Source organism: Equus asinus, chromosome 2, assembly GCF_041296235.1.
Source record: "Equus asinus isolate D_3611 breed Donkey chromosome 2, EquAss-T2T_v2, whole genome shotgun sequence".
Lineage (NCBI taxonomy): Eukaryota > Metazoa > Chordata > Mammalia > Perissodactyla > Equidae > Equus > Equus asinus.
The window spans coordinates 160,257,442-160,283,322 of NC_091791.1; the positions used below are offsets into that span (position 1 = coordinate 160,257,442).

At 37.0% G+C, this 25,881-nt stretch overlaps 1 protein-coding gene across 2 annotated transcripts; it reads left to right on the forward strand.

Moving 5' to 3' along the window:
* The first annotated feature begins 2,877 nt into the window (after window positions 1-2,877).
* Window positions 2,878-25,300, forward strand: ARHGAP11A (Rho GTPase activating protein 11A). Of its 2 annotated transcripts, none has more exons than XM_014847305.3 (12): window positions 2,878-3,752; window positions 7,197-7,267; window positions 9,036-9,132; window positions 9,661-9,914; window positions 10,581-10,744; window positions 10,911-11,060; window positions 15,485-15,559; window positions 16,626-16,793; window positions 19,459-19,588; window positions 20,093-20,201; window positions 22,008-22,146; window positions 22,557-25,300. In XM_014847305.3, exons 1-12 carry the CDS (start codon window positions 3,624-3,626, stop codon window positions 24,140-24,142), a joined length of 3,072 nt encoding a protein of 1,023 aa, XP_014702791.2. In that variant the 5' UTR covers window positions 2,878-3,623; the 3' UTR covers window positions 24,143-25,300. The 2 variants fall into 2 exon arrangements, with proteins under 2 accessions (XP_014702791.2, XP_014702792.2); XM_014847306.3 differs by having other exon boundaries at window positions 2,890-3,752; window positions 16,626-16,706.
* Window positions 25,301-25,881: the final 581 nt, after the last annotated feature.

Here is a 25,881-nt window from a genome sequence, read left to right on the forward strand (position 1 = left end):
CATTGCTATGACTCAGAATCCAGAGAATTAAGGAAAGAGATTGATCAACTACAATTTAAACAAACAAAAAAATGCACAGCAAAAAGTTCCATGAAAGCCATTTAAAAAGTTTAACTTATATCACATAGGGCTAATATGTACAAAGTTTCTAAAATTTTTTTAAAAAATAAGGCCATCCCAATGGAAAATAGGCAAAAGATGGACAATTCAAGTAAAAAGAAATGCAAATAGCCCTTCAACTGGTGAAAATGTTAATTTATGTATTTCAGTTTCTTTTCCATTTTAGAGGTTGCTTTTAAATTTTATTTTGTATTTTAAACATGTTAACCACGGTTCCATGGTCAAACTATAAAACAAGATATATTCAGAGGTCTAATTCCATTCCTATCCACCCCCTACCCCATCCTTGATCTCTCCCTATTGGTTACCATTTTTATTAGATTTTGGTGTACCTTTTCATTGTTATTTTTGAAAATAGAAGCAAGTGTCTGTTTGTGTACATATTTCTAACACCCCTAACACACAAAGTAGCACACTACACACATTCTTTTGTGCCTTGCTTTTCCCCCTTCACTTCGTAACTGTATGTCTCCCACATTCCTTAACAGACTCATCGTGCTTTGCTGTATTCATGCACCATTCGAAAAGATGCTCCATGAGATACCATTTCCCAACTATCGAGTTAGCAAAAATCTAGGAGTTTGACAATCCACTCTATTGGAGAGGTTAAGGGGAAACAGGAACCCTCATACATTGCTACTGTGAATACAAAATCACACAACTCCTGTGAAGGTGATTTTGGTAATATTAAATAAAATAACATGTTCTTTTACCCTGTGATTTAACAATTCCATTTGTGGGAATCTATGCTAAAGATCCATTAGTAAAAGCATATTATGTGTGCACAAGGAACTTTTTGTAATGGCAGAAGACTGGAAAAAGCCTACATATCCATCAATAGGGGCCTCGTTAAATAAACTTCGATGCAACCATAGATAACCAAAGAACAATGTCTAATTCATTTAAAACACAGTATTTTGTTTGTACATCCCTAATGGGATAGAATATGAAGAAAAAAAAGCACAAACTTAAACTTTATTCAGCAGTCTTGTTAGCAATATTGTTATTCTGTTCTATATACGTATATGTGTGTATATATATATATGGATAAAGCAAATAATTATGTTAATATCTTTAAGAACCTCTATGTTCATCTTAATAGAAAGGAGACAAAAAACAAAATCAAAGAGCTTAGCTTTAAAAAAGGATTGGGACATAGATAGAAAAAGGCACTTAGTATTCAAGAGTAGTCGTGGGTCTTTGAGAAAAGGAAATCTGAGACATCTAAAATCCAAAAAAATGTCAAGTTTGGGGGTGGGAGAAGGCTAAAGACAATAGAAGTAACTTTTTATGTCTGAAGCAAGAAGAAAAGAGGAGGAATGGTTTGGTTTAGTCTCTGACACACCAGTTCCTGTTAAACGATGGCTTTTCTGCAGTGCCTTTGTCTCCTAAATGCGGGTCCCACTCCGTCCATCCCTACCTTCACTTTTTACCAAGTTAATTTCTACTGATTCTTCAGATCAGTAAATCATTGGTACATTCTGTTCCCCAACCTCAACAAGGATCTTTTATTCTACCATAACATAGAATCATATTTCTTTCCTTAGTGCACTTCTTTCAGTTTATATGCATGAACCATTAATGTAACCACTTGATTCATATTCTCCCCCACTTCGAGGGCCGAAGCTGTTGCAGATTTTGCTCATCATCCTATACCACAGTACATAGCAGACGCGCAATAAACAATTGTTAAAGTAAAGCAACACCCTTAACTCCCATTTTTTTCCCATTTCTTCAGAGAATCTTCTTTAGATTGGGAAGGACTTGAACTCCAAAGAGAGCAAAATGATTCTAAGAAAACGTACCCTACTCAAGTTTGTTCATTCGGCAAAAATTCATTTAGCCCCCGGCACTGTTAGGCGATTGGGGATACAACAGAGGATAAGGCAGATAAAGTTCTGTCCCTACTCTTACTAAGTAGACATGGGCACGAGCAAGGTGGTAGTAAAAGTGTGGTAGGTTGTCTGTATTTAAATTGAATCCAAGTCTCCTGCTCTAAATGAATTACATCCCAGAAAACAGAGAACACCCCGACGGGATCGCTGATGTTTGAGAATAGAAAAACAGCTTGAGGACACGAGCTGAGGATGTGCAGTCCTGTTTGTCAACAAGCTAACCAAGGTTTCGGCAATGTGTGGGCGCGGAGCCGGCCTCCTCCCGGATCTCCTAACTTCAAATCCCACCAAATGAAGCTTCTGCAGCTGCTGCCTCCTGCGGACTTCGCATTTCTCCCGCACTCTACTCTCTCATGACAGGTCCTCTTTGTTGTAGTTAAGTATGCGATCAGATTTGAGCGTCACCATCAGTCCCCCAAATACGGACCAGTTCCCATAGTCGAAGTTTCCATTAGAGGCCCTGGGTTGGGGTTACGAAAATGAGCGTTTGTGAATCCCGACTTAAGTTGTCTCACTTCGCGTTCTGTAGAACCGGTTTCTCCGGAAGAGGGTCTTCAGTTTCAGCCAAGTTCTGAAAAAATGAGAATGAGGTGTCTACTACATTTCCCCGAATATATTGTCTCAGGCGCAGGCCAGGTGTATTAAAATACGCTTTAAACAGTATTTTTGCTCCAAAAATAAGGCTTTGAAGGAGCAACTAGAACTCATCTTTCTTTTCATGTTTCTTGGGTTTGCCCTCCACACCCTTCGCGGTCTGAACAGGCAGCTCCTGGCCACCCTCAGAGGTCCTGATTTTGAAAAGAGGAGCGGGCCAATCAGAGTGCGGAGCGCAAGTTGGCGCTGCCGTTTGAGCCTGGGCTTCAACTGAGGGTGGGACAGTCACAGTGGCCACCGGTGTCTGCAGAGGCGGTGGGGCGGAGGCATGAGGAGAGCTGCTGGGCTTCAGTGAGCGCACCCGGATGTGCAGGCCGGGGGCGGCAGGCCCGCTGATGGGGGAGGGAAGGAGCAGCCTGTGAAACGGGGTGACGGCGGCCACCAGCCCGGGCGGGGACCGGGACTGGAAGACGCGCCCCAGCAGCCGGCTGGTCCGGCGGCTGGACCAGGGCGGGGGGCGCGGGGACGGGGAGACGAACACCCAACTGATCCTGCCGGGGCAGGAGGGGCGAGGAGCAGGGTCGTCTTTACAGTTCGGAGAGGGATGAGGACAAAGTGAGGTTTGGAGGAAACGGGATCTTAGGAAGTGGCCGGAAGTGGTGGGAAGCTGGTAACAGGCGTTGGTACAAGGAACCGAAAGGATCAGGGAGAAAGAAGGGAGGTCTGTGTAAGTGACTGAAAGGATCGGGGGACAAGAAAGAAGGTCGTTGTAAGTGAAGGAAAGGTGAGCTGTGGGTAGATCAAAGGGCTAAGAGAAGACAGTCGGTGGAAGTGGATAGAGGATCGAGGACGACCGTGGAAGTGGCTGGGGTCCGGGGCCGGAACAGTGCCAGACGGGGCCGGAAGGCAGCGGAGCAGAGGGCAAACCTGAGAGTGTTTGGAAATTGGAAGACTTGGTGGCGAACGAGGGTCAGGACTCAGATCCTGCCTCGGAAAGTGGGCGACGTTTCCGGGATGTGGGATCGGAGGCTGGTGCGGTTGGCCTTGTTGCAGCAGCTTCGGGCTGCCTATGGCATTAAGGTCAAGGGTGGCAGAGGGCAGTGCGATCGCAGGAGACATGAAACAGCAGCCACGGAAATAGTGGTAAGTTCTGGGGAAGGAAGTTTAGGTTAAAAAAAAAAACAAAAAAGAAAGAAAAAGCCTCACCCTGTACCATCACTTATTGCCAGGTCATGCCAAAATGTTCATTCTGTATGGATCCAAAAGAAAATGTGGTTAAGTGTGTCTAATTCACTCCAGATGGTCAACAGCTGAAATTTAAAGAATGGCTTTCTTGATTCTTTACAGGGATTTTTGGTCATTGAGAGAAAGTTGCAGAGTTTTTCAACCTCTGCAACATTGACATTTTGAATTAGATAATTCTTGGGGGCAGGAGGTAGCTGTCCTGTGCATTGTAGGATGTTTAGCAGAATCTCTGGCTTCTACCTATTAGATGCCAGTAGCGTCTCTCCATTGTGACAATTAAAAATGTCTACAGATATTGCCATTTAATTGTATTTTGAACAAGTAGCGTGTGGGAAGGGAGAGAAACAGTACCCCACCGCCAGTGTTTTAGAGTAAGATTTGGAGAGGGATGGGGGACCAGTACTTTTTCCAAATGAATCAGGAGGTATGACAGCATTAGAAACAGGCTTCAGATGATACCTCTATATTCATCAATTTGAAAAAAACAAGCTTGCTGCTTGGCTATATCAGACTTTGGAGACATAAAGCAGTTTTTTTAAGTGGGTAAACTGACAAGCCACAGTGTGATGATTAAAAAGCCATTGATAACTTTTGGGTGCTGAGGGTAAGGGGATTTTGAATGAGATTTTAATGTCTCTACAGAATCATCAATTTCACTGTGAAAAATAAAATAAATAGAATATAATGCATTTTATTTTAAATTTATTTGCCTAATTATATGGTACTTTCTAAGTACTTAGAGAAGAAAACTAGTATAATTAATTTGCATAGCTCTTGGGAGTCTATAATTTCTGAAAGAAAATAGTACGTGGAGAAGAAAATTACAAAAATAACTTGTATACCTTTTAATAGGTTATAAATTCTGGAGAAATTATTTTTGTTGTTTGCAACTTAATAGCAACATAATGTGTTTATATTTAAAAACTAGAGTGGTTTCTTCTGATTGTAAAACTGGCTGTCCAAGATCTCAAATATGGTTGGTTTTGTATGTATATGAATTTGCACGTGGATTTTTTTTTCACTCAAGAAAAACTGACACCTGCCTTTAGAGTCAGATAGACTTGAGTTTGAATCCTGCCCTACTTCTACTAGGTATGTGATCTTGGGCTCTTTGTTTAATTTGCCTAAGCTTCAGTTTCCTACTTTATAAAGTGGGAATAATGCTATCTCTCCTTGGATTGTTTAGGGGATTTAAAAAATGGCAAGATGTGTAGATAGGACTAGCACAGTGTCACATGCCATTTATTCAACTGATGATCATTGTTATGATAATCAGTGGTCTACATCCTAATTGATAGTCATGACCCTAGTAAAAATATTCTAATAAAGAAATACAGAAGATCATTGTGTTATAAGAATGGCATCTAGCAGGATAGGTAATTCTTTGAAAACTGGGTTTCTTTAGCTCTTTGATTTTTTTTTAGCTAATGATAGTTTTGAACTTTTTAAGAAAAGTACTAGAAATCTTTTAAAGATGAGATTGTAAATGGTATTTCAATACATAAAATTTAAAAAGTATGTTATTAGTTTTATTTTGTGATATTAAGTTATAGCAGTTACAGGCTGGCCCAGTGGTGTAGTGGCTGGGTTTGCATGCTCCACTTTGGTGGCCTGAGGTTCACAGGTTGGGATCCCGGGTGTGGGCCTACACACCACTCATTGGGCCATGCTGTGGCAGCCTCCCACCTACAAAACAGAGGAAGACTGCCACAGAAGTTAGATTGGTGACAATCTTCCTCAAGCAAAAAAGGGAAGATTGGCAACAGGTGTTAGCTTAGGGCCAGTCTTCCTCACCAAAAGATAAATAAATAAATAAATTATAGCAGTTACTTGTGAAGCCAATTGTTGACAATAATGAGACTTTAGGAAAAAAAAAACACAACCCTGAATTCTAGTGATGCTTCAGCATCTGATTTGTTTTTGCATTTTGTTTGGTTGCACAATATCAAGGAAATTCTGATTTACCCAAATAAGGGATTGCCCATACTAACATTTTTTTTTTAATAGCTCGTCTTGAAGTGACAATCATAACAGCAACAAATGTTCTTTGAGTTACTTAACTCTGTGTCAGACACTGATTTAAATGCTTTACATCTTTAATTCATTTAATTCTCTCAACAACTCTATGACTTAGCACTTATATGAGGATACTGAGTCGTGGAGAATGTTGGCATGATGAGGTCACTCAGCTAATAAGTGGAAGAGCCAGAATTTAAAACCTGGCAGTCCTCCCTCTAGGAGCCTGCTCTCTTAAGCACTATACTGTACTGTCTTTTCCATATTTGTCAATTAAATGGAGCCAGATGCTTGAAAAGGAACTAGTGAGATTTTGTTAGTCTGTTGAATCATTAACAATGCTGAATGATTTCTTGGTGTAGATAAGAAATCTATAGATTAGATAAGATAGTCTTAAACAGTGCTTCAGGAGCATTCCTGTAGAGCGTATGCCTTTCAGCTCATTAACACTTGTGAGATTAGGTATAGCACTTATTTAATTTTATGTAAGCGACATATACAGGCTTGAGTTTAGTTTTAAGTCCAGTGAAAGCTACCATCTTCATCAGTGACATTTTTAAGGTTGAATGCGTGCTCAAAGATAGTGGCAGATTCTTTATTCAGAGGTGTGTACAAACCCTCGAGTTAACCAATTTACTCTTGGGATCTTCCATGGATAAAATTTGAATGTGACTTTTGAAAAATGGTTCTCAAAGTAATTAAATGAAATTTGAATTAAATGTTTGCAGGATCCCTCCTTGGGTACTTCAGAACATAGTTTGAATAGCACTCTTCCATTGAGTGTAGAAAAGATAATCAGATCTAAAAACAGCCACTTCAGTATAACTTTAGGAAATACTCAATGAGTGACAGGAGTTACATTATATCAACTTATTATTTTGATTATATCAACTTTGCCTTTTGTACAAGTTAGTATTTATAAGGTGAAGGAAGAAAAGTATAAGGGCAGCACGGTATTTATAAGGTTACTGAAGGAGCCTGTAGTATTTTTCAGGAAATGTTAGTGTTGGGGGCCAAATTCTGTTTGAGAATTTCCTGACTGAATGCTAACTGGATTGATTTTCCATTATGGGATTGGAAACTGACAGAATTTGCTACGTTGCTTGAGGGCAATGACTTTATCTTAACTATTTTTGTACTCCTGGTATAATGTAAAGTAATGTAAAGTGGTTACTTTTTACCAAATGTACGTGAAATAATTGTTTTCATTGTCGTGACTGATTATTTCTGCTATCTTTTTTTATTTTCTGAGGTTATTTTGCCTGTTTAAGAAAACTTATATTATGCCTAATATTTGTGTTAGAGTAACTGAATTTGTCATTTCAGGGTAAAATATTTGGAGTACCTTTTAATGCATTGCCCCATTCTCTTGTACCAGAATATGGACATATTCCAAGGTAAGCAAAGTTTGAAATGAAGAATAAATATTTCAAACTGGTGTTTGAGTGTTTAAAAATAAATAGTTGCTTGGCTCACACATTTGATTTGAACTAGCAATTATTTTATTTTCAATATTAACTAATGTAAAAATTGCTTTTAACCTTTTACATATTTTAACTTTGTAATTTGTATTCATTCTCAGGATTGAATTTTAAGGTTCAGTAATGAATGAATGTTAGAAAGCAAATTATTTTTGTTTTATTAAGTCAGAGTTTTCACTTCTATACCAAGTCTTTTGCTGCCAATTCGATTATATTGAGTAATATACTGAATACCAATTCAATTAGAATTTTAATATTTTCTGTTCATTTTAGAAATGTTGAATAAAAGAATATTTAAGCTAAGATATTGGAGTATTTGTGAATAATTATGCAACACTTGAGCTTTTCTCTGTCACTATTTATAACCTTTTGGACTGACTGTATCAGAAATTACTAGGGAAGTTTATATCTTAAGAAAATAATTTAAAAATGCATATAAAGAAACTATCTTAGCTCTTACTAATTCATTTCCCCTCTCTCCAAAATAGAGTTCATTCTGGCTGCTGTAGTCCAGTAACCTAGGTTTTTAATTAACGCATTGTCCAAAAGCGTTTATTGAACACCTTGCTACCTTAGAACAGTTTTCCCTCATTCAGCCTATAGGTAGATTCACAACCTTCATAAGGTAACCACTTACTATTTTGCTTTTTAAATGACCTGTAAAAGGTTTGTTTATAATGATTTTCAGCGTTTAGAATTGCAAAGTCGTATCCCCAGTAATAATGACATTACCTCTCAGAAAAGTCAGATATGTTATGTTGTGAGACTGTGATCTCTAAATATCATTTCCCATTAAAGGGAAGCAGGGCTCTGTGAATCAGTGGCTGATTCTAGATCTGGAGCAGAATATGGAAATGGATCCTGGGTCATCTTGTACAAATAAATCTATTCCAGTCTCTACTCAGCCCTTTCCAGACTCTCCCCCATAACATATCTGACTTTTCTGAGAGGCAATGTTGGGATGAGAAAAGAACCCTGCCTTATTTTTGGGCAAATGTAGTAGACGGTAAATATTTTAAGCTATGTACGCTGTGCAAGATCATATGTGGAGGGTGAATAGATAAAGAAGGCCTTAGACAGAGCTCTGAGGCATCCTAGCATGTAGGGGTCTGACAGAAAAAGAAGAGCCAGGAAAAGAGTTTGAGAAGGAGCAGTCAGGGAGACAGTAGGAAAACCAGAAGAGTAGTAAAAAAGTATTTTCAAGATGAGCAGTGAGAGGTCAAGTGTGTCAAATGCTGGTAGAACAAGCAAGATGAAGACAGTGCATTGATCATGGATTTGGCAAGGCAGAGGTCCTTGGTGATCCTGATGAGAGCTGTTTTCCTGGAGTAATGGGGGAGAGTCTGGAGATGGTTGAGTAGAGACTGGGATATGAAGAAGTGGAGGCAGTAAAAAAGACAAATGTTGTGCTCTGAGTAGAAGCAGAGAAGTGGAGTTGGATTGACAAGGTTGTAGGATTAAGCAGTTCACTGAAGCTGCCATGGGTAAAATTGGGCCTTAGAGAACAATTTAGGAAGCAAGAAGGACAACTAAAAGTAACCTTTCATCACAGAGATTGAAAGGATTTGTGGCATCAGAGCTTCTGAAAAGGGGCATAGTGCTTGGTCTGCTCATGTACTTTGGCAGGAGAATAGGATTTAGTAAGATGTGTATCTGGCCACCTGAAAAGATTTCTCTCTTTCAGTTTTATTGTTGATGCTTGCACATCTTTAGAAGAGCATATTCACACGGAAGGACTTTTCAGGAAATCAGGATCTGTTATTCGTCTAAAAGCACTAAAGGTAAGCATATTTTTGAATGATCGTTTTTCATTTGTACCACTTTTTGATTTGGTTTTTACAATTGAAATATTTAGAACTATCCATGAATTACTGACAGAAATTGAATTTGCAAATAAATTTTCATGGCAGAAGAACTCCCTTTTTTTACTAAAAGAAATTGTATATCATTTATATACTGTTTTTTTTTTTTCAGTTTTATTGTGTACGTTTAAGGTACACAACTTGATGTTTTGGTATACGTATATATTAGGAAATGATCACCACAATCAAGCTATTTATATGTATAATGCTTTAAAAAAGTTTAGAGTACTTTGAAATTTATGGTCCTCGTTCCTATAGAGTACTATTTGAAATGGAAAAAAATTTTTTAATTTTATCGTTTTTAGCCGTCTAAAAGGGAATGACATATTTTTTAAAAAAGTTAAGAGAAATGTATTAAAGATAGCTTTTTAGGGTATAAGAAAGGATACTTTCTTTGCAATAAACTCTTAAGCTCCCATCTGCTCATGGTGATTGCATTCCTTTCAGAATAAACTGGATCACGGAGAAAGCTGCCTGTCTTCTGCACTTCCCTGTGACGTTGCGGGACTTCTTAAGCAGTTTTTTAGGGAATTGCCAGAGCCCATTCTCCCAGTTGATTTGCATGAGGCGCTTTTCAAAGCTCAACAATTAGGAACAGAGGAGAAGAACAAAGCTACATTGTTGCTCTCCTGTCTTATGGCTGACCACACAATTGATATATTAAGATACTTCTTTAACTTTCTCAGGAATGTTTCTCTTAGGTAAGTAGTAATTAAAAGTCTTGGGAAATGATTGTTTGATTTCTCAACTAGCTAGATTTACCCTTATAGATAATAAATTAAATTTCATTTGGAATGGAAATTTTTCTAAAAAATATTATATATTTCCTTACTATAAGAAGTATACCCTCAAGAAACAGTATACCAAATGATTTAATATTTCCTTGCTGTCTTAGAGTCATCATTATGAATGCCTTAATGGCTTATTGGTGTTATAGGATTCTTTGTCCACTGAATGGCTTCAGATTACTGTGTTTTTAAAATATTTGTGTTTTACTTTTCAAATTTGTCCCCTCTCCCTGCTCTCAGTGAGGCTGCTTGTTCTAGACATACTTGCGGCCTTCTGATACTTTGAATTTTCCATGTGTGGGTTTGAAAATCAAATAAACATGTTAAATTTGTGTGGAAGAACAAAAGTTGGAGTCTATGGTTAGCATGATTTTTATGATATATATTAAGCACACAGAAGCTGTATGTTTCCTGTTCTGTCTTATTTCAAGCCATTCACGTAGATGGGTAGATGAAATGTAACTGTATTTTGACTTGTGTTTGATAAAGTAAGAGATCTTCAAAATGTGCTAAATAACGTTATTTTAACTCTGTATTTTTATCTTTGGCTCCATCTGATAAAAGCTTTTTTCGTTTAAGGTCCAGTGAGAATAAGATGGATAGCAGCAATCTTGCTGTAATATTTGCACCAAACCTTCTTCAGACAAGTGAAGGACATGAAAAGATGTCTGCTAACACAGAGAAAAAGCTACGATTACAGGCTGCGGTAGTGCAGACTCTTATTGATTATGCATCAGATATTGGTAAGCTATAGTTGCATTATTAAGCTACAGGATTTGTTTAAATGAGGGAGATCCCAGCTCTTTCCAAGTGAACTATGAAGACAAATGTTAGAAATTTGGTATGTGCTATTTAAACATTTTGAGGGGGAGTAGAGGAAAGATCTTAATTATGAACATTTTTGTTTAGGGCAAGTTCCAGATTTTATCCTGGAAAAGATACCAGCTATGTTGGGCATTGATGGTTTCTGTGCTACTCCATCACTAGAAGGCTTCATTGAAGACGGTGAATGTGAAACTCCTGGTGACTGTAAGAGAAAGCGAAGACAAAGTGTAGGAGGTAAGTGGCAGTTGCAGTCCCATTTTGCAGAGGTCAGCGACTTGCTTTTATCCCTCAAATGCATTTGAACATAAAGAATCATAAGCTGTGGTGTATATCTTTTTGGTGCTTACAGCATAACTGGAAAGACATAACATGCAAGTGAAAAGTAAAAATGACCATGCAATCTAATATTGAGTGCTAGATCTTTAGCACAAACATAAAGTGTGTTCAAAGAAGAACAGTTTCTGTGGTTGTAATGATCAGGGACTCTTCAAAGAGGAGGTCAAACTGAACCTTCTTGAAGAATAGGTAGAATCTGGGAGAATTGGGTGGAGGGTCAGAATACTTGTATCCTATTCTAGATGCGAAGGATATTAAGAAAGATTTGTGTAAGGAAGAAGTAATCTATGTCTGTAAATAGACCAGTGTGACTTGAGTGAAGGGTTCATCCTGAGGATTAGGATGATATTCTGATGATCTCAGTGTCGGGCTAAACAATTAGAACATTAACCTGGGTACTGGAGAACCATTGAAGGCTTATGAGTAGAGGCATAACATGATTAAAATATTTTAGAAAATTATCTGGTTTGAAGAATTGAGACATAGAGGTAGGGAGAATAGAAATGTGTGGCAATAATCCGAGTGTGAGATCATGATTTGAAATAGTGATATAAATTAGTTATGCATATGAACTAAATAATGAAGGAAACGTTACCAAGGAAGAATCAAAAAGACCCAAAGTTTCATCATGTGGAATCAGTCATAAGACTTCTTGTCTCCTTCTTGATCAAGACGACTGAGGCCATTGTCCTCCAGTTGCCTTAGGAAATTTCTTATCTTTTGAGTATCAGAACCAGTTGTTATTAACTATCCCATGCCTTTTTGAATCTTTTGGCTTATTTGGCATTCATTGCCTTCTTTAGTTTCTTCTTTGCCTCCTTTGTAGATTCGCCTTATACCTTCTGTGTTAGTTTCTTAGGGCTGTTGTAACAAAGTACCACAAACTGGGTGGCATAAAACAACCAAAACTTAGTGTCTCAATTCTGTCACAGCATGGCCACTGATAGAGGAGTGGAACTCTAATCATGTATCTCACACACACACACCCATTTAGAAACTTTCATTGATAATACTGATAGTTATAGCCTAGATTAAAGGTCTTTTGTAGGATGGCTTTAGCATGCCTTTCTACTGTTTCCTGTCTCTCCTTTATGCACTCTATATTTTGGTCAAACTGCATTCTTTATTTATTGTTTTCTAGACAGTTTGTTCTTTTGCTTATACCGTTTATTGATGATAATGTTTTTACTTCTGTCTGCCCCTGCTGTTCAAATTATATCCAGTTGTCAAAATTCAGCTGAAATGTCAAGCAAGCCGCCCCCCCACCCTACTTTTTTTTAGTGGACAAATAATCTCTTTTCTGCTCCAACATTCTATAATATTCTAGATTCTAACAGTTTTTATCTGGTTTTATATTTATTCCTTGTGCAAAACTCTCTTACCAGTTATATTTAATACTCTTTGAATACAGAGAACATGTTTTATTTGCGTTCTTTACTGAATAGGCGTAAACTACTGAATGAATACAATAAATCGAGTTACTAATATTTGGCTTAAACCCAGAGGTACTTTATTCATTAGAAAACAGGAAAAGATGGCGTTTGTCAAGTGTCACTAAAATACATCAATTTCATTGCAATTTGAAACTGTTTAGGAGCTCTAAACCATCAGTGTTTATTTTTCATGTTATAGGCTAGCCTTCTATTTTTTTGCATCTCACTTTCAAATGTCGCAAACATCCATATTATTTGATTGCATTTGCTCTGAAGAATCTTTTGACTTTTTTTAAATTGTAGAAAAATATATGTACCATGAAATTTACCATCATAACCATTTTTCAGTGTACAGTTCAGTAGTGTTAAATACATTCACATTGTTGTGCAACCAATCTCCAGAACTTTTAATTTCGGTATTTATTATTTATGAGTTAGTTACTCTACCTTAATTTTATGCTGGGTATGACAGTTCTTAATGATTGTATTGCCCCAGAATCTACACAGGATTCCATGAGCAAACTCTTATAATCTGAGCAAGAGGGATTTGTCTGTCATAATTTTCCTGTTCTTGCTTCTGTACGTGAGTGTGTGTGCTCGTCTGTATTGTTATTGCCCTAACGAATGTCTGTCATGGATGGTGGTGCAGGACTGAACTGATCTGATTAATACGATGCCCTTAATAGTGCGGTGCTTCCTGAAATACATATAATAAGCTCATGAGTTATTAAAGGGATTGAGACTTAATTTTTCCCTTTCTCCAGAGACACAGTCTGTACTTTCAGTGTGGCCCGTGATGCAGTCAAGACAGTTTCAGATTAAGGAGGGAACAGTTTATCTTTCCGTACTTCTGATTTTGCTGCGCTGTACTAATCGTGTTATCTGCTGTGGCTGAGTCTGCTGCTTAGTTGTTTCTTCTCTCTTCTGCTCTGCTTTTCATTTCTCTTCCTTTTTCCTTTGTTTCTTTTCCCTCTCCCATATTAACCTGGTTTAATGCCCAGGTGCCATATAGGTTAGGTTTGTTTAAGCCATTGCCTGCCAGTTAGAGCACTGCCTATTTTTGGCTCTTCATTGAGGTTTTCAGTATTCTCCTCTGGTTTGGACCTATTTCACTTGAGGGTGTATGATTTCTCAATACATAAGTGGGCTCTAACAGAACTTAAATAACTATTTTGATTGATATATGGTGATTAAACAGGTAAACATTCAAAGGACTTTTGTGTTTCATTGTGGCTGAAAATTAGGGGCATATTTTTGCATGAAACTGTTTCCATTGAAATCACAATTTCCCAGTAGCTAAATCCAATGTATATTTTTTAGACTTGTATTTTTCAGAATTTCTTTGACCACTTGACTATTTCCTCCCTGATATATTTTTTTCTTTCCTTGTGTTTTATAATACTGTGCTTTCTCTGTTTCCCAACCTCTTTACAGCCATTTGTTCTGCTCACTTTCTGGACTTTCTTTTTCTGACCACCTCTTAAATGTTCCATTCTTCCATATTTGACCTTCTTCTTTACCCCCTTCTTAATGATCTCATTCACTCTTATTTTTGAAAGCTACCATTTCTGGGCCGATGGCTCCCAAATCTGCTTCTCTAGTCCTGATCTTCCCACAAATGGATTCATATCCATTTCAGTGTCTCATAGGCATGCCGGCTTCTTCTTTGTATAATTACCTTTTTCTTTGGGTGGCACCCTTGTCTACTCAGTCATCAAAGTCAGAATTCTAGATGCCCTTATCTACTCTTTCCTCAATCCCACATCCCACTGATCACCAAGTCTTTTCATCTTGATGTCTTAAATACCTTTATTCCTGCTTCCGTTTCCACTGCACCTGCCTCATTTCCGACCTTCATCTCGTGCCTGGCTAATTCTCACTCTTCCTTCAGGTCTCAACCTAAATATCACTTCCTCAGGGACACCTTCTCTGACTCCCCAGTCTAAATCTGTAGTTACATTTGTACTTCAGACTACTTACCCATTTGTCATTATGTATTTATGTCCTTAGGATATTTAATGTTTGTTTTCTCCACTAGAACGAGTTCCATAAAGGCAAAGACCATGTCTGTTTTGGTCACTGTTGTATCTTCAGTGTTAGCACTGTGCTTGACACTTCATAGGTACAAAATAAATATTTGTTGAATGACTGAGTAATATACTTAGAAGAACCTTCCGCTAGTTTGTCTGCTTCCAAGGAGGCTTACCCCCTTATATCTGTCACATGGCTGCCAAAGTGATTTTTCTAAAATGCAGATCTAATGATTTTGCTCCCCTTTGCCTTTGAAGAAGTTCAAGTTCTTCACAACGACATACAGGCCCTGTTCTGCCTAATACAGAAGACTTATCTTTCACCATATCTGCTGCTCACTGTTTACACTAGCAATATTAAACTACTGGTTCCTAGAGTACATAAATCCTCTTTTCACTCACGTGCCTTTGCATATGCTGTTCACCTTGCCCGCAAGCTATCTTCCTACCTAATCAGCACCTACTAGTCCTTCAGAACACTGTCCAGGTTTTACTTCACTTACAAAGCTTTCTCTCTCATTGCCATTTCCTCCCTTCCTCAACAAGTAAGGATTCCCCTTCCATACTCTTTCTGCATATCTACACACACTTGTTTTACATTTCATTCTGTATTGTATGTCTTTTTTTTTTTTGAAAGAGATAGGGGACTGTAAGTGGGGAATGGACTAAAAATATATCCTTTAGGTTTTTTTCTATTTTAAAGTAATTTCTTTTAAATAACCTTAAGTGACTTTAAAATGGATAAGCTGATATAAACTTAGATTCTAGAAGACCACAAATACCAATAAAGAATTATTGGTGAAAGATAGGTAAATGTTGTTATAATTGATTATATGATTATATATGTCTTGCATTTCAGATTTTGTTAGTGGAGCATTAAATAAACTTAAATCTAACAGAACACCCTCTATTACACCTCAACAGGAAAGAATTGGTAGGTATTGTATATATTTATTTAAATGAAAATTTCTGTATATTATATAAAAAGTAATTATGATAATAATTCCCTAACTTATTTTGGTTTAATCAAATCCAAATATTAGTTTCTTTTTTTTTTTTAAAGATTGGCACTTGAGCTAACAACTGTTGCCAATCTTTTCTTTTCTCTTTCTGCTTTTTCTCCCCAAATCCTGCCAGTATATAGTTGTGTATTTTAGTTGTGGGTCCTTCTAGTTGTAGTATGTGGGACGCCGCCTCAACGTGGCCTGATGAGTGGTGCCAGGTCTGTGCCCAGGATCTGAACCAGAGAAACCCCGGGCCGCCGTAGCAGAGTGTATGAACTTAACCACTCGGCCATGGGGCTGGCCGCACCAAATATTATTTTCAATGGAGATAATGTATTATAATATTGTGTTGTGACATTGCTAATTACATTGGATATAATGAACCTAAAATTGTAGATAAGAATTTCTTTTAGTCTGTTGTTACATGTTTAATCTTCTAAATCCTGTTTTTCTGTTGCTTGTAAATTGAATGCTATTGAACATGTAAAAATAACTCAATCTCATTTTTGTTTTACAACCAGAAGTTTATTAGTATATCTTCCAATTTTTTATCTTGGTTTGCTTGTGGTTGAAATTATTCAGCCCAATAACAGACAATATGATCATTTGTTTTGTTTTCCAGATTGAAGAAATTAACTCATTAACACTGAGTCATGATGAAAAGCAAAAATCCTATTTAGATCCATTTTTGTTTTAACTCTTTGTTGTAATTTTCTTTCCTATGTTAATATTCTTAATGTGAGTGATGTGCATATTTTAGTCTATTTGGTTTAAGTTACTACTGTTTCTTAAGAATCTTGCCTCTAAGACTTCCCTATTTTCATTTTAAGTAATTGCGTAGCATTGATTTAGTTATATATTTGATAATGTAAACATATCCCCCATTCCCCCATTCTTTGGTTAGATCTAAGTAATAGCTTTATAAGAAGAAACTATACAAAGTTTTTGTATTTTATCAACTCTGTGGGAGAAACAACAAATTGTTTTTTTTTTCAGCCCAGCTGTCTGTATCACCAGTGATTCTTACGCCAAATGCTAAGCGTAAACTGCCAGTAGATTCTTCTCAAGGTTTCTCAAGTAAGAAAAGGAAGGCCATCAAGCACAATTTTAACTTTGAGTTGTTGCCAAGTAACCTCTTCGGTAGCAGTTCTACACCAGTATCAGGTAGCAAATAGAACTTTTGTAATTGTGTTGTCAACATTCACAAGAGTGCCTATTCTGGGCAAAGTGCTATTTCATAAGAATACCAGCCTTGAGGAGCCAGAGCTTTATTCTGTTTTGTCAAATGTCTGAATTTTTATAAAGTCCCTTAATTTTTAAAACATTTTTAGATACTAGTTCAGTATAATTAATGTACGTGTGTGTGTGTGTCTGTGTGCGCGTGTGTGTGTTTTATGGCCATGCCTATTGAAAGTTATGATAAATAACTCAGAGTGAGAGTTTGGGCTTCTGTGGATAGCACTGGTGCTATCTGAGCACTGGTGCTCAGGTTTAGTGTGATGAGACATCCTGAATTCTACTTTAGTTACCTCCCGATCTATTGATAGGACTGTACTGCTGTCTTCTGTTGAGTTGAGGTTGCCAGAGTTTGAGCTTCTCTGAATCCAAAGTGAGGGTGTTAACATTGGAGTAACCATTGCGGATTGTTGTTTGGGGAGGCAGGAGTGGGTATTTTTAAAGTTTTATACTCAAGTAGCATTTTTTAAATGAAAACTTTGTGCTGTTCCTTGTGGCATGGTTTCCAGATCCCTTACTAGCCCAGCCATTTTCTTCCAAATGGACTCTGAGTGCCTAATGTGGCCCACCAGAGCCTGCAGAGAGAAATATAATATAATCCTGCTCATTTGGATGCCAGACTTTTGTTAGCATGGTCTTAGATTGAGTTGGCTCCTTTATCATGTTGGCTCAGATAAACCTTTTGGTCAACCCAAAATGAAATGAAACCCTAACTAAGCCCAGAGTCTCCCATCTCATGTTTCTCTCACATTTAGTCAAAATGCGAGTTGATCTCTGATGCTTTTAGATTTTTATTGATTTCAGACAATGTTAAGAGTTTCATTTTGAATTCATTATCTGGGTTACGATCTTCTTCCCAAAAGCCTCTCTTTTGTTTCTATTACCCAAAAGGTTTATATTTTCCTTGTTTATTTTATTAAAAAGTTGAACAAAATAGCAACTTGTTCTCTATATGGCCTTCCACAGGTTCTCTACAGTTCACTAAAGCGTAACAATAAGAACGCTGACTCTATGTCTATGGTTCGTTCACTGTTCAGAGGTTGGAGACTTAAACTCCTTTGAAGTAACTTAGCGTTTTCTTAATATTTAAAGTCTTTTCCTCTTTGGAGGACTATGTCGAAATGTCACATATGAATTGTAGTTCTACCTGCCTTTGTTTATTAGCATTACCACATCTTCCCTAACATCTGTTGATTCCTTTGTTCCAAGCTCCCCAAAAAGAGGTTAAACTTTCTTGTGTTACTGTACCATTACTATGACCCTACTTAACCAGTGAATTTTTTAATTAAAAAAATTAATAAGTTCAACATCAGAAATCCTATTACTTGAATTCACCATTTTTCTTTGACCCTACTTTCTCAGCCAGAATTCAATACATTTAATCTACAAAATTGAAAATGGGTTGGTTTGTAAGTTTGGATTATAACAGATATGATGCTTTTTTAAATGTATAATGGCAACAATATTAATCTATAATCTATAAAGTACTTATTTATAATTGTTTTCTTATATGTGTCATAACTGTGCGTTATTCTGTATATTCTGGCTGCGCCTCCTTGTAACCACTGCTGCATTTTCAGGATGACTAGCCTGCATCCCTAGGATAAAGCCGCCTGTGTCTCATTGGATATATTATGTTGCCTCCAAAACTTTCTTTAGCCAAATGCACCCAAAAGTCACTGGAATGGTTGTATTATTTTCTGGTTTTGTAACTGAAAAATATTGGTTGTCTCTGTTTGGGGACTTAGGTGAATTCTTTACTAATAGCAACGATGAGTTGAGAGGGTTTATATTTAAGAGTACCTGAGCATGATTCAAATATAAGTCAAATGTATATCGAGTCTTTGTTCATAACTATTTTATATTTTTCCTAATTTTTTATTGTAGTCGGTTTCATAAGATAGTATTAAATACCCTAAAACAAAATGAGCTCCTGTAACCACCAGTTGTTAGAATGGAACATAGCAGTAGCCAAGTGGTTAGGCATGAGTTATAGATAATTAATTTTTGTTTGTTTGTCAAAAATATGGGACAAATTACACTCCAGAGTCAGGTGGACGGCAGTTGGCTAGCAGCTGCATACTGGATACTGAGATTCTGAGCTGAATTGTTTTTCAATAGTTCATTGTTGATAATGGCATTAATTAATCTTATGTACCAGGTGCTATGCTGGACATTTTATATACATTACAGTAATATTTATATCCACCATGGAAGTCCATTCTCAGAGCCTAAAGCCATTTAGTAGGTGGTGGGACAAACTCAAGTCTGTCTCGCTCTTTCTCCAGTCTGCAACAGTGCACACTCCTCCCTTGAATTATTAAAAGAGTTTAAAGCAAAACTCTAATATGAAAGTAATGTTTAACCTGACCTTTAATAGGCAAGTAAAAAGTAAGGAATTGATTTTTTTTTCCTTTTTTTTTTTTTAGCTGAGTTGGGTTATTTGGCTCCCAAAATTTCTAACCAGAAATGATATGATTTTGTTGTTGCTTTGGGGTAAAAATTAAGACTTTAAATCTAATTGCTATTAATCCTTTATACTTTGAAAAGAAAGGAAGTATGTGTGGTATATTACATGTGATTATTTTTATAGTTCACTGTGATACAAGCCCAGAAGGGTCATCTCAGAGCTCACTCTCTCCTGTAGCCGTCAGTGGAAACCATTTGATCAGTACAGATGTGCTGAGGCGAAGTAAAAGGATTGCAAGCAAAAAGGTTTGCAGGTAATTTACCCAGGACATTTCATTTTCACTAGATAGATATAGGTATATATAGTTCAGAAAATATTTTGTTTGTCTTTCTATTGAGAATCATATTTGAATCATAATTTTAAAAAATCTCCTCTGCTTTTATAGTCTTATTAGTCAAATGCCCTTTATACATCTTCCAGAGAAAGATTCCTAATTTGAGTCCACTTTGCTTGCTTAAAATCCTATTTTATGTTGATGTGTATAATTTTAAAATTTCCTGTTAATTTAAAAAGCTAGCCTATTCTAATAATTCTAGTTTATAGGTGACTAACTGTTGTGATAAAAAGGAAAGATGATTTTTATATGCAAAACAAGAGTGTTCATATATGGTGTCTTAAAGCTTAACTGATTTTAGAAAATTATTACTCCATTCAATTACTAGCAAGGTGATTTGCTCTGGACTTTCAAATTTAATTTTTCAAGAATTTCTCCAGTTTTTATGCTGTAAACTGACTTTTTTAATTTCACTCTTCTTAGGGTGGAATCAGGAAAAGCAGGTTGCTTCTCTCCTAAAATCAGTCGTAAAGAAAAGGTTCGAAGATCTCTTCGTTTGAAATTTAGTCTGGGGAAAAGTAGCAAAGATGTAGTAAGTGTCTTTCACCATTTCATTGATGTTCACATGAGCATAGAGCTATAGACTTGATGCTAAAAGACCCTCTCAGTCCTGCCTCTCCTCTGTCTACTGTCCCATTCTCTACTCTTTATACCAAACTCTTATACTTGAGTTGCTGTCTCCAGTTCCTTCTTTTTTATTCTGCTTAAATCGATTCCAGTGAGGCTTTCATCCCCAACACCCTCATTAGGTCACCCATGAATTCAACATTGCTCAAACCAGTAGACAAATATGAGTCCTTGTTAGACTTGACCTGGCTGACCATTGCTCTTTTTTGGCATACTTTCTTTCACTGCTTCAAGGACACTTTACTTTCATGATTTGCTTCCTTCTTCACTGGTTACTTTTCTAATTCCTTTACATTGGAATACCCAAGCTTTGTCCTTGGACTTCTCTTTTCTCTCTGCACTCACTCAAGGTGATCATCAGCTTTAATCATCATACACTATTTACTTAAGACTTCCAAGTTTGTATCTCCAGCCCAGAAGGCTCTCCTGAACAACCTGACTGATTCCTAACATCTACCTACTTGACTTCCCCACTTGGATGTCAATCCAATAGATGTCTCAAGTGTAACCTGTCCCAGATAGAGTTCCCAAGATGCATTTCTTCACTGCCGCTGTTTCTCCGCTCCTCCCCCTCACTCCTAACCACACTTCCGCCTTCAGTCTTCACCATCTCAGTTATGGCAGCTCATTCTTCAAGTCTCTTAGGCCAAAAACTATTCAGCCATTCTGGACCCCTCACTTCTGCTCTCAGGCCCTGTCTAAACCATTAAGGAATCCTGTCATACCTCTGCTTTCAGAGCATATCCAGACTGACCAGTTTTCACGGTATTACATCTCGAACCTTCTCTAAGTTCTGTCAACTCAAACTTGGTTTGCTGCACTAAGCTCCTACTAGAGGGCTACCTGCTTCTACCTTGCTGCACTACTGTAGCCAAAATTATCCTTTTAAAACCCAAGGTAAGTCATGTCACTCCTCTGCTCAGAATCTACCAGTGACTCCTCATTTCACTCTGAAAACAACCAGAGTTCTTACGTTGACCTGCAACGCTCCCCATGATCTGTACCTGGCCCACCTGTCTGAGCCCTCCTGCCACTCCCCCTTCTGTCCACTCTTGCCTCCTTGTTATTTGTCGAATGTGCCAGACCTGGCTTCAGCCTTAGACTGGCATTTTCCTCTCACTAGAAAGTTCTTCCCCCTTATGCCTTCATGACTCTCACCCTCATTTTTCTTTACTCACAAATCATCTTCTTCTGATCACTCTGTTTAGTAATACCCTACCCTTCACCACTCCATATCCATCTTACCCTGCTTCCCTTTCTCCACAGCATTATCACCTTATACATTGTATATTATACAATATAATCTACTGTTTATCTTGTTCTGGTCAAAATTCCCCATCTAGAATGTAAATTCCATGAAGGTAAGATTTTGGTCTGTTTTGTTTTGCTTTTCTTTTACTTTTGTGAACAGGCCCTGGCACAGAGCCAGCACAAATTTTTTTTCCTTTTTTTTTGTAATGAATATATGGGGCTTTTATTTTAGATCATAAAATATCAACTAATAGCCAAGTCAGATGCTTGCTGTTTTCATCAGCATGCATGCAAGTATATTTGTGTTTGCTATAAAATTGTTTCTCAATTAGATGTATCATTCTTATTAGCTGTAGAGGATTCTGATAACTATAAAAAATTTAAAACTTTGTCTTAATATCTTGAATTAACTAGGTTTATTTCTTAACCAAAACTTTTTCAATTTTTCTTTTCTGTACAGAATGGGTGTTCTGGTGTCAATAGATGTGAAAATGTTGGTCGACGACTTGCAAATCAACAAAATTTAAAAAATAGGATTGAATCTGTAAAAACAGGTCTGCTTTTTAGCCCAGATATTGATGAAAGATTAACAAAGAAAGGTACGTTTACATGATGTTATTAGAGTATTACCCCAAAGGTCTACTTTAGTTGCTTCTTAAATAAATTTTTTTCCCAGCTTTATTGAGATCAAATTGACATACAACCTTTAGTTGCTTATTTAATGATAAAATATATTGAGTAAGTTACTATTCTAGAAATTTAAAATTTGTGTTTGAATAGTGAAAATATTTGAATTGGCAATGTATTTTTCTGTGAACAGTTGGAGGATGCTTATAAATGTAAATATGAAAATGTTTGATGTTTTTATATTAAAAATTATTTCTTTCAACACAAATCTTTAATTTATTGGAATTAAATGCTTAGTACCTTTATTTGCCACGTATTTGGACAATATTGCAAAACTAAGTCAAATATAAATGATTAAAAACACTGAACTGCTTTATTTTAGGTTCAAAAAAGATCAGTAAGTCTGAGGAAAACTTATTAACTCCAGAGCGACTAGATAGAACAAGTTACCGGATGTCTTGGACAGGACCTAGTAATTCAAGTTTTCAAGAAATAGAGGCAAATGAAGCTTCTCCAATAGAAGGAAATCTTGAGGTGGAAAACTCTTCTTTGGAGTCTGACAGTACGGTTGAAAAGTCACCTGTTAGTTCATATGAACTCACCCCTTCTAATGTACACAGTAACCAAAATAGCAACACAACTGGAAGTTCTCTTAGTGGGGATGAAAATAACTTGACCACAGAGACCTTGGTGAAAATTCAGAAAGCATTTTCTGAATCGGGAGGTAATCTTCATTCATTGATAAATCACAGGCAGTCATCAATAACTAATGTGGGGAAAGTAAAATTAAATGAAACGTCTTCTATGGAATATAGCCCAGAGAAAAACCTACTTGAAACTAATGATTTGACTGTGATAGAATCAAATGAACACTACACTAGTAAAGATGAAAATAGTTTTTCAGAAAGAGACTTCTCATCACATCCAACTCAAAAATTGGATAAAGAAGCAACTATGAAATGTTACTCAACTCAGATGAAGATGGAACATGAAAAAAGCATTCATTCAAATATACCAAAAGATCATTTAAGCAAAGAAGAATTGCCCAGTAATGAAGAAATAAAGAAACAACAGTCCCCAAGGGATAAACGAAATACTGAATTAAAGGCGAACGAGGATCTGATTGAAGAGAACTTACAGACATGCACAGCTTATAGGGAGGACGCGGCTAACTCCTCTTCCTCCGAGCAGAGTACATGCAACATAACAAACTTGTCAAAACCTAGAGTTGTGAGAATTGTTAAACAGCAATCACTTGTGGAAACACGTGATAAAATGGTTTCTGAAAGTTTACAAATGACAGAGCAGGGGAAGGTTTCAGACCACATACAGTGGTTTAACAAGCTTTCTTTACATGAACCGAATAAGACAAAAGTAAAGTCACCTCTTAAGTTTCAGCGAACGCCTGTCCGTCAGTCTGTCAGAAGAATTAATTCTTTGCTGGAGTATGGCAGACAACCTGTAAGGCATAAACTGGCAAGTGTCGGTGACGCCACTTCTCCTCTGGTTAAATCAGTGAGCTGTGACAGCGCTCTTTCCTCTTGTGTAGAAAGTACAAAGTCAAAAGATTCCTCTATTTCATGTCCCAAATCAGGTCCTCAAGAACAGAAGTCGGCATCGTGCAAACAGTCAAATGCTGATGCAGTCTCAAAATCAAGCTTGGAGTTAACTTCTAAATCTTTCTCACAGATGAAGAGGCTCCCGGACTCCGTGAATGCTTCTCTTGGGTCTACCAGAGTTTGTCAACAGGAAGTGAAATCGGATGGCCAAATTAAGGTTCCCTTGGATGATCTGACAAATCATAATATATTAAAATCTGTCATAAATAATAATATGGGCTTTTCTGGGATAAATAACAGGATCCTTAGGAAACCTTCAGAAAGAGAAAGAATCTGGTATAAAGGGTCTCCAAAAAATCCTATTGGAAAAGCTCAACTATTGCCAACAAGTAAACCTGTGGACTTGTAATTGCTAGGAGTTGTCGTTAATGTAAATAAAATTAGCAATTGGTGACATGACTTGCAAGGTAATCCACATGTCAGTCTGTAGCTCAGGATTATTGCTGTGCGCATCTATCCAAGCAACTTGGATTCTTATGCTTACATAAATGACTTTGTTCTTCTTAATTATGGCAATACTTAAACTTTTTAATTTTATTTTGATCTCTTAAAGCAGAGTTTACGCTTTTTTAAAGAAATTGTTGACTGAGTTTATAAGAAATTAATTTTGAGGGGGAGGTAGTAGGAGATTAGCCCTGAGCTAACATCTGCTGCCAGTCCTCCTCTTTTTGCTGAGGAAGATTGACCCTGAGCTAACATCCGTGCCCATCTTCCTCTATTTTATATGTGGGACGCCTGCCACAACATGGCTTGACAAGTGGTGCGTAGGTCCGCGCCTGGGATCCGAACCGGCAAACCCTGGCCACTGAAGTGGAGTGCGCAAACTTAACTACTATGCCACCCAGCCAGCGCCTATAAGAAATTAATTTTTGAAAATTGAATGAATTTTATTTTTTAAGTGTGATAGGAAGAGTGGAATGAGTTGTGCCTAATGCCCTGTTTTTCCTCTTAAGTCATAAGGTTTCTACAAGAAATTTCTAATGCATAAAGGGAAGAGATAAGCCCTGCAAATCGTATTTCTTGAGTTACGTTTATGTTCACTGTCTTTACTAAAACCCCTAGATAGTAATATGCTCCAATAGCATCTTCATCCTTTCTTCCTATTTGGCGCAGTGTAATTGTTTGTCTTGCCTGTAGGTGTGTACAGTGTGTTCACTGAATAAGCATAATGGTGATCAGAGTGACTCACGTGTGCTCATGTAGTGTGATGCTGTAGAAGTAACTGATGACTTTGAAGCCATACCATATTGTTTAAGTTAATTTGCACAAATACATTTGTGTCTGTTTTGTCCAATATAGAATTTAAAATTATGTAAGGAGGAATAATTAAGCTTGGAAAATTCTAATCATGGTGATTTTCTTATATGCAGATGCTTGATTTTAGAATTTGAAATAGTCGCACCTCTGTACATTTACCTTGGATTCTTATAAAAAGCCTATGATGGTTTTGTCTTATGTGTAAATGTTATTTATTTAGCATAGACATTAAAGACAACTTTCTGGAAAATGACTGCCTGAGACTCTAATGAAATTCAAAATACCTTTTAGAATTTGTTCCAGTTTGTCAAGCACGTCTATCTAAATTTTGTATTTTAAATTGTTAGAAATCACAAATCTTGAAGGAAAGAATAATATCAACAATAGAGGATATTTGCTGAAGTTTTAGAGGAGGAGTGTGCAGGCAGAATCAACCACTAAAGAGAGTTGTGTAGGTCAGTTGTCAGAATGCCACATTCGGATGTTGGCAGACTAGAAGAGCCCTGCACACCAACTCAGAGCCATCAGACTCACAGCGTGTGTCTAGATGAGGAATTCAGAGGCACCAGATGTTTGCTTTACCAAGTTATGCTTGATAGCAGTACATCTGTTTTATTTCAAAGCTCTTTCCTGTTTCTATATTTATTACCTAGGAATCAGCCTTTTCTCAGAACTAGAAAGTATTTGACTTACATAAAGACTGTGAAAATCTGTTGATTTTCAGGTTTTCAGATCTGAAACAATCATGTTTATCTGACATCGAAATAGGTTTGTAATATAGACTGGATATGAGTTTCAGATATTTATAGTATTTCTAATAGTAAGTACAGA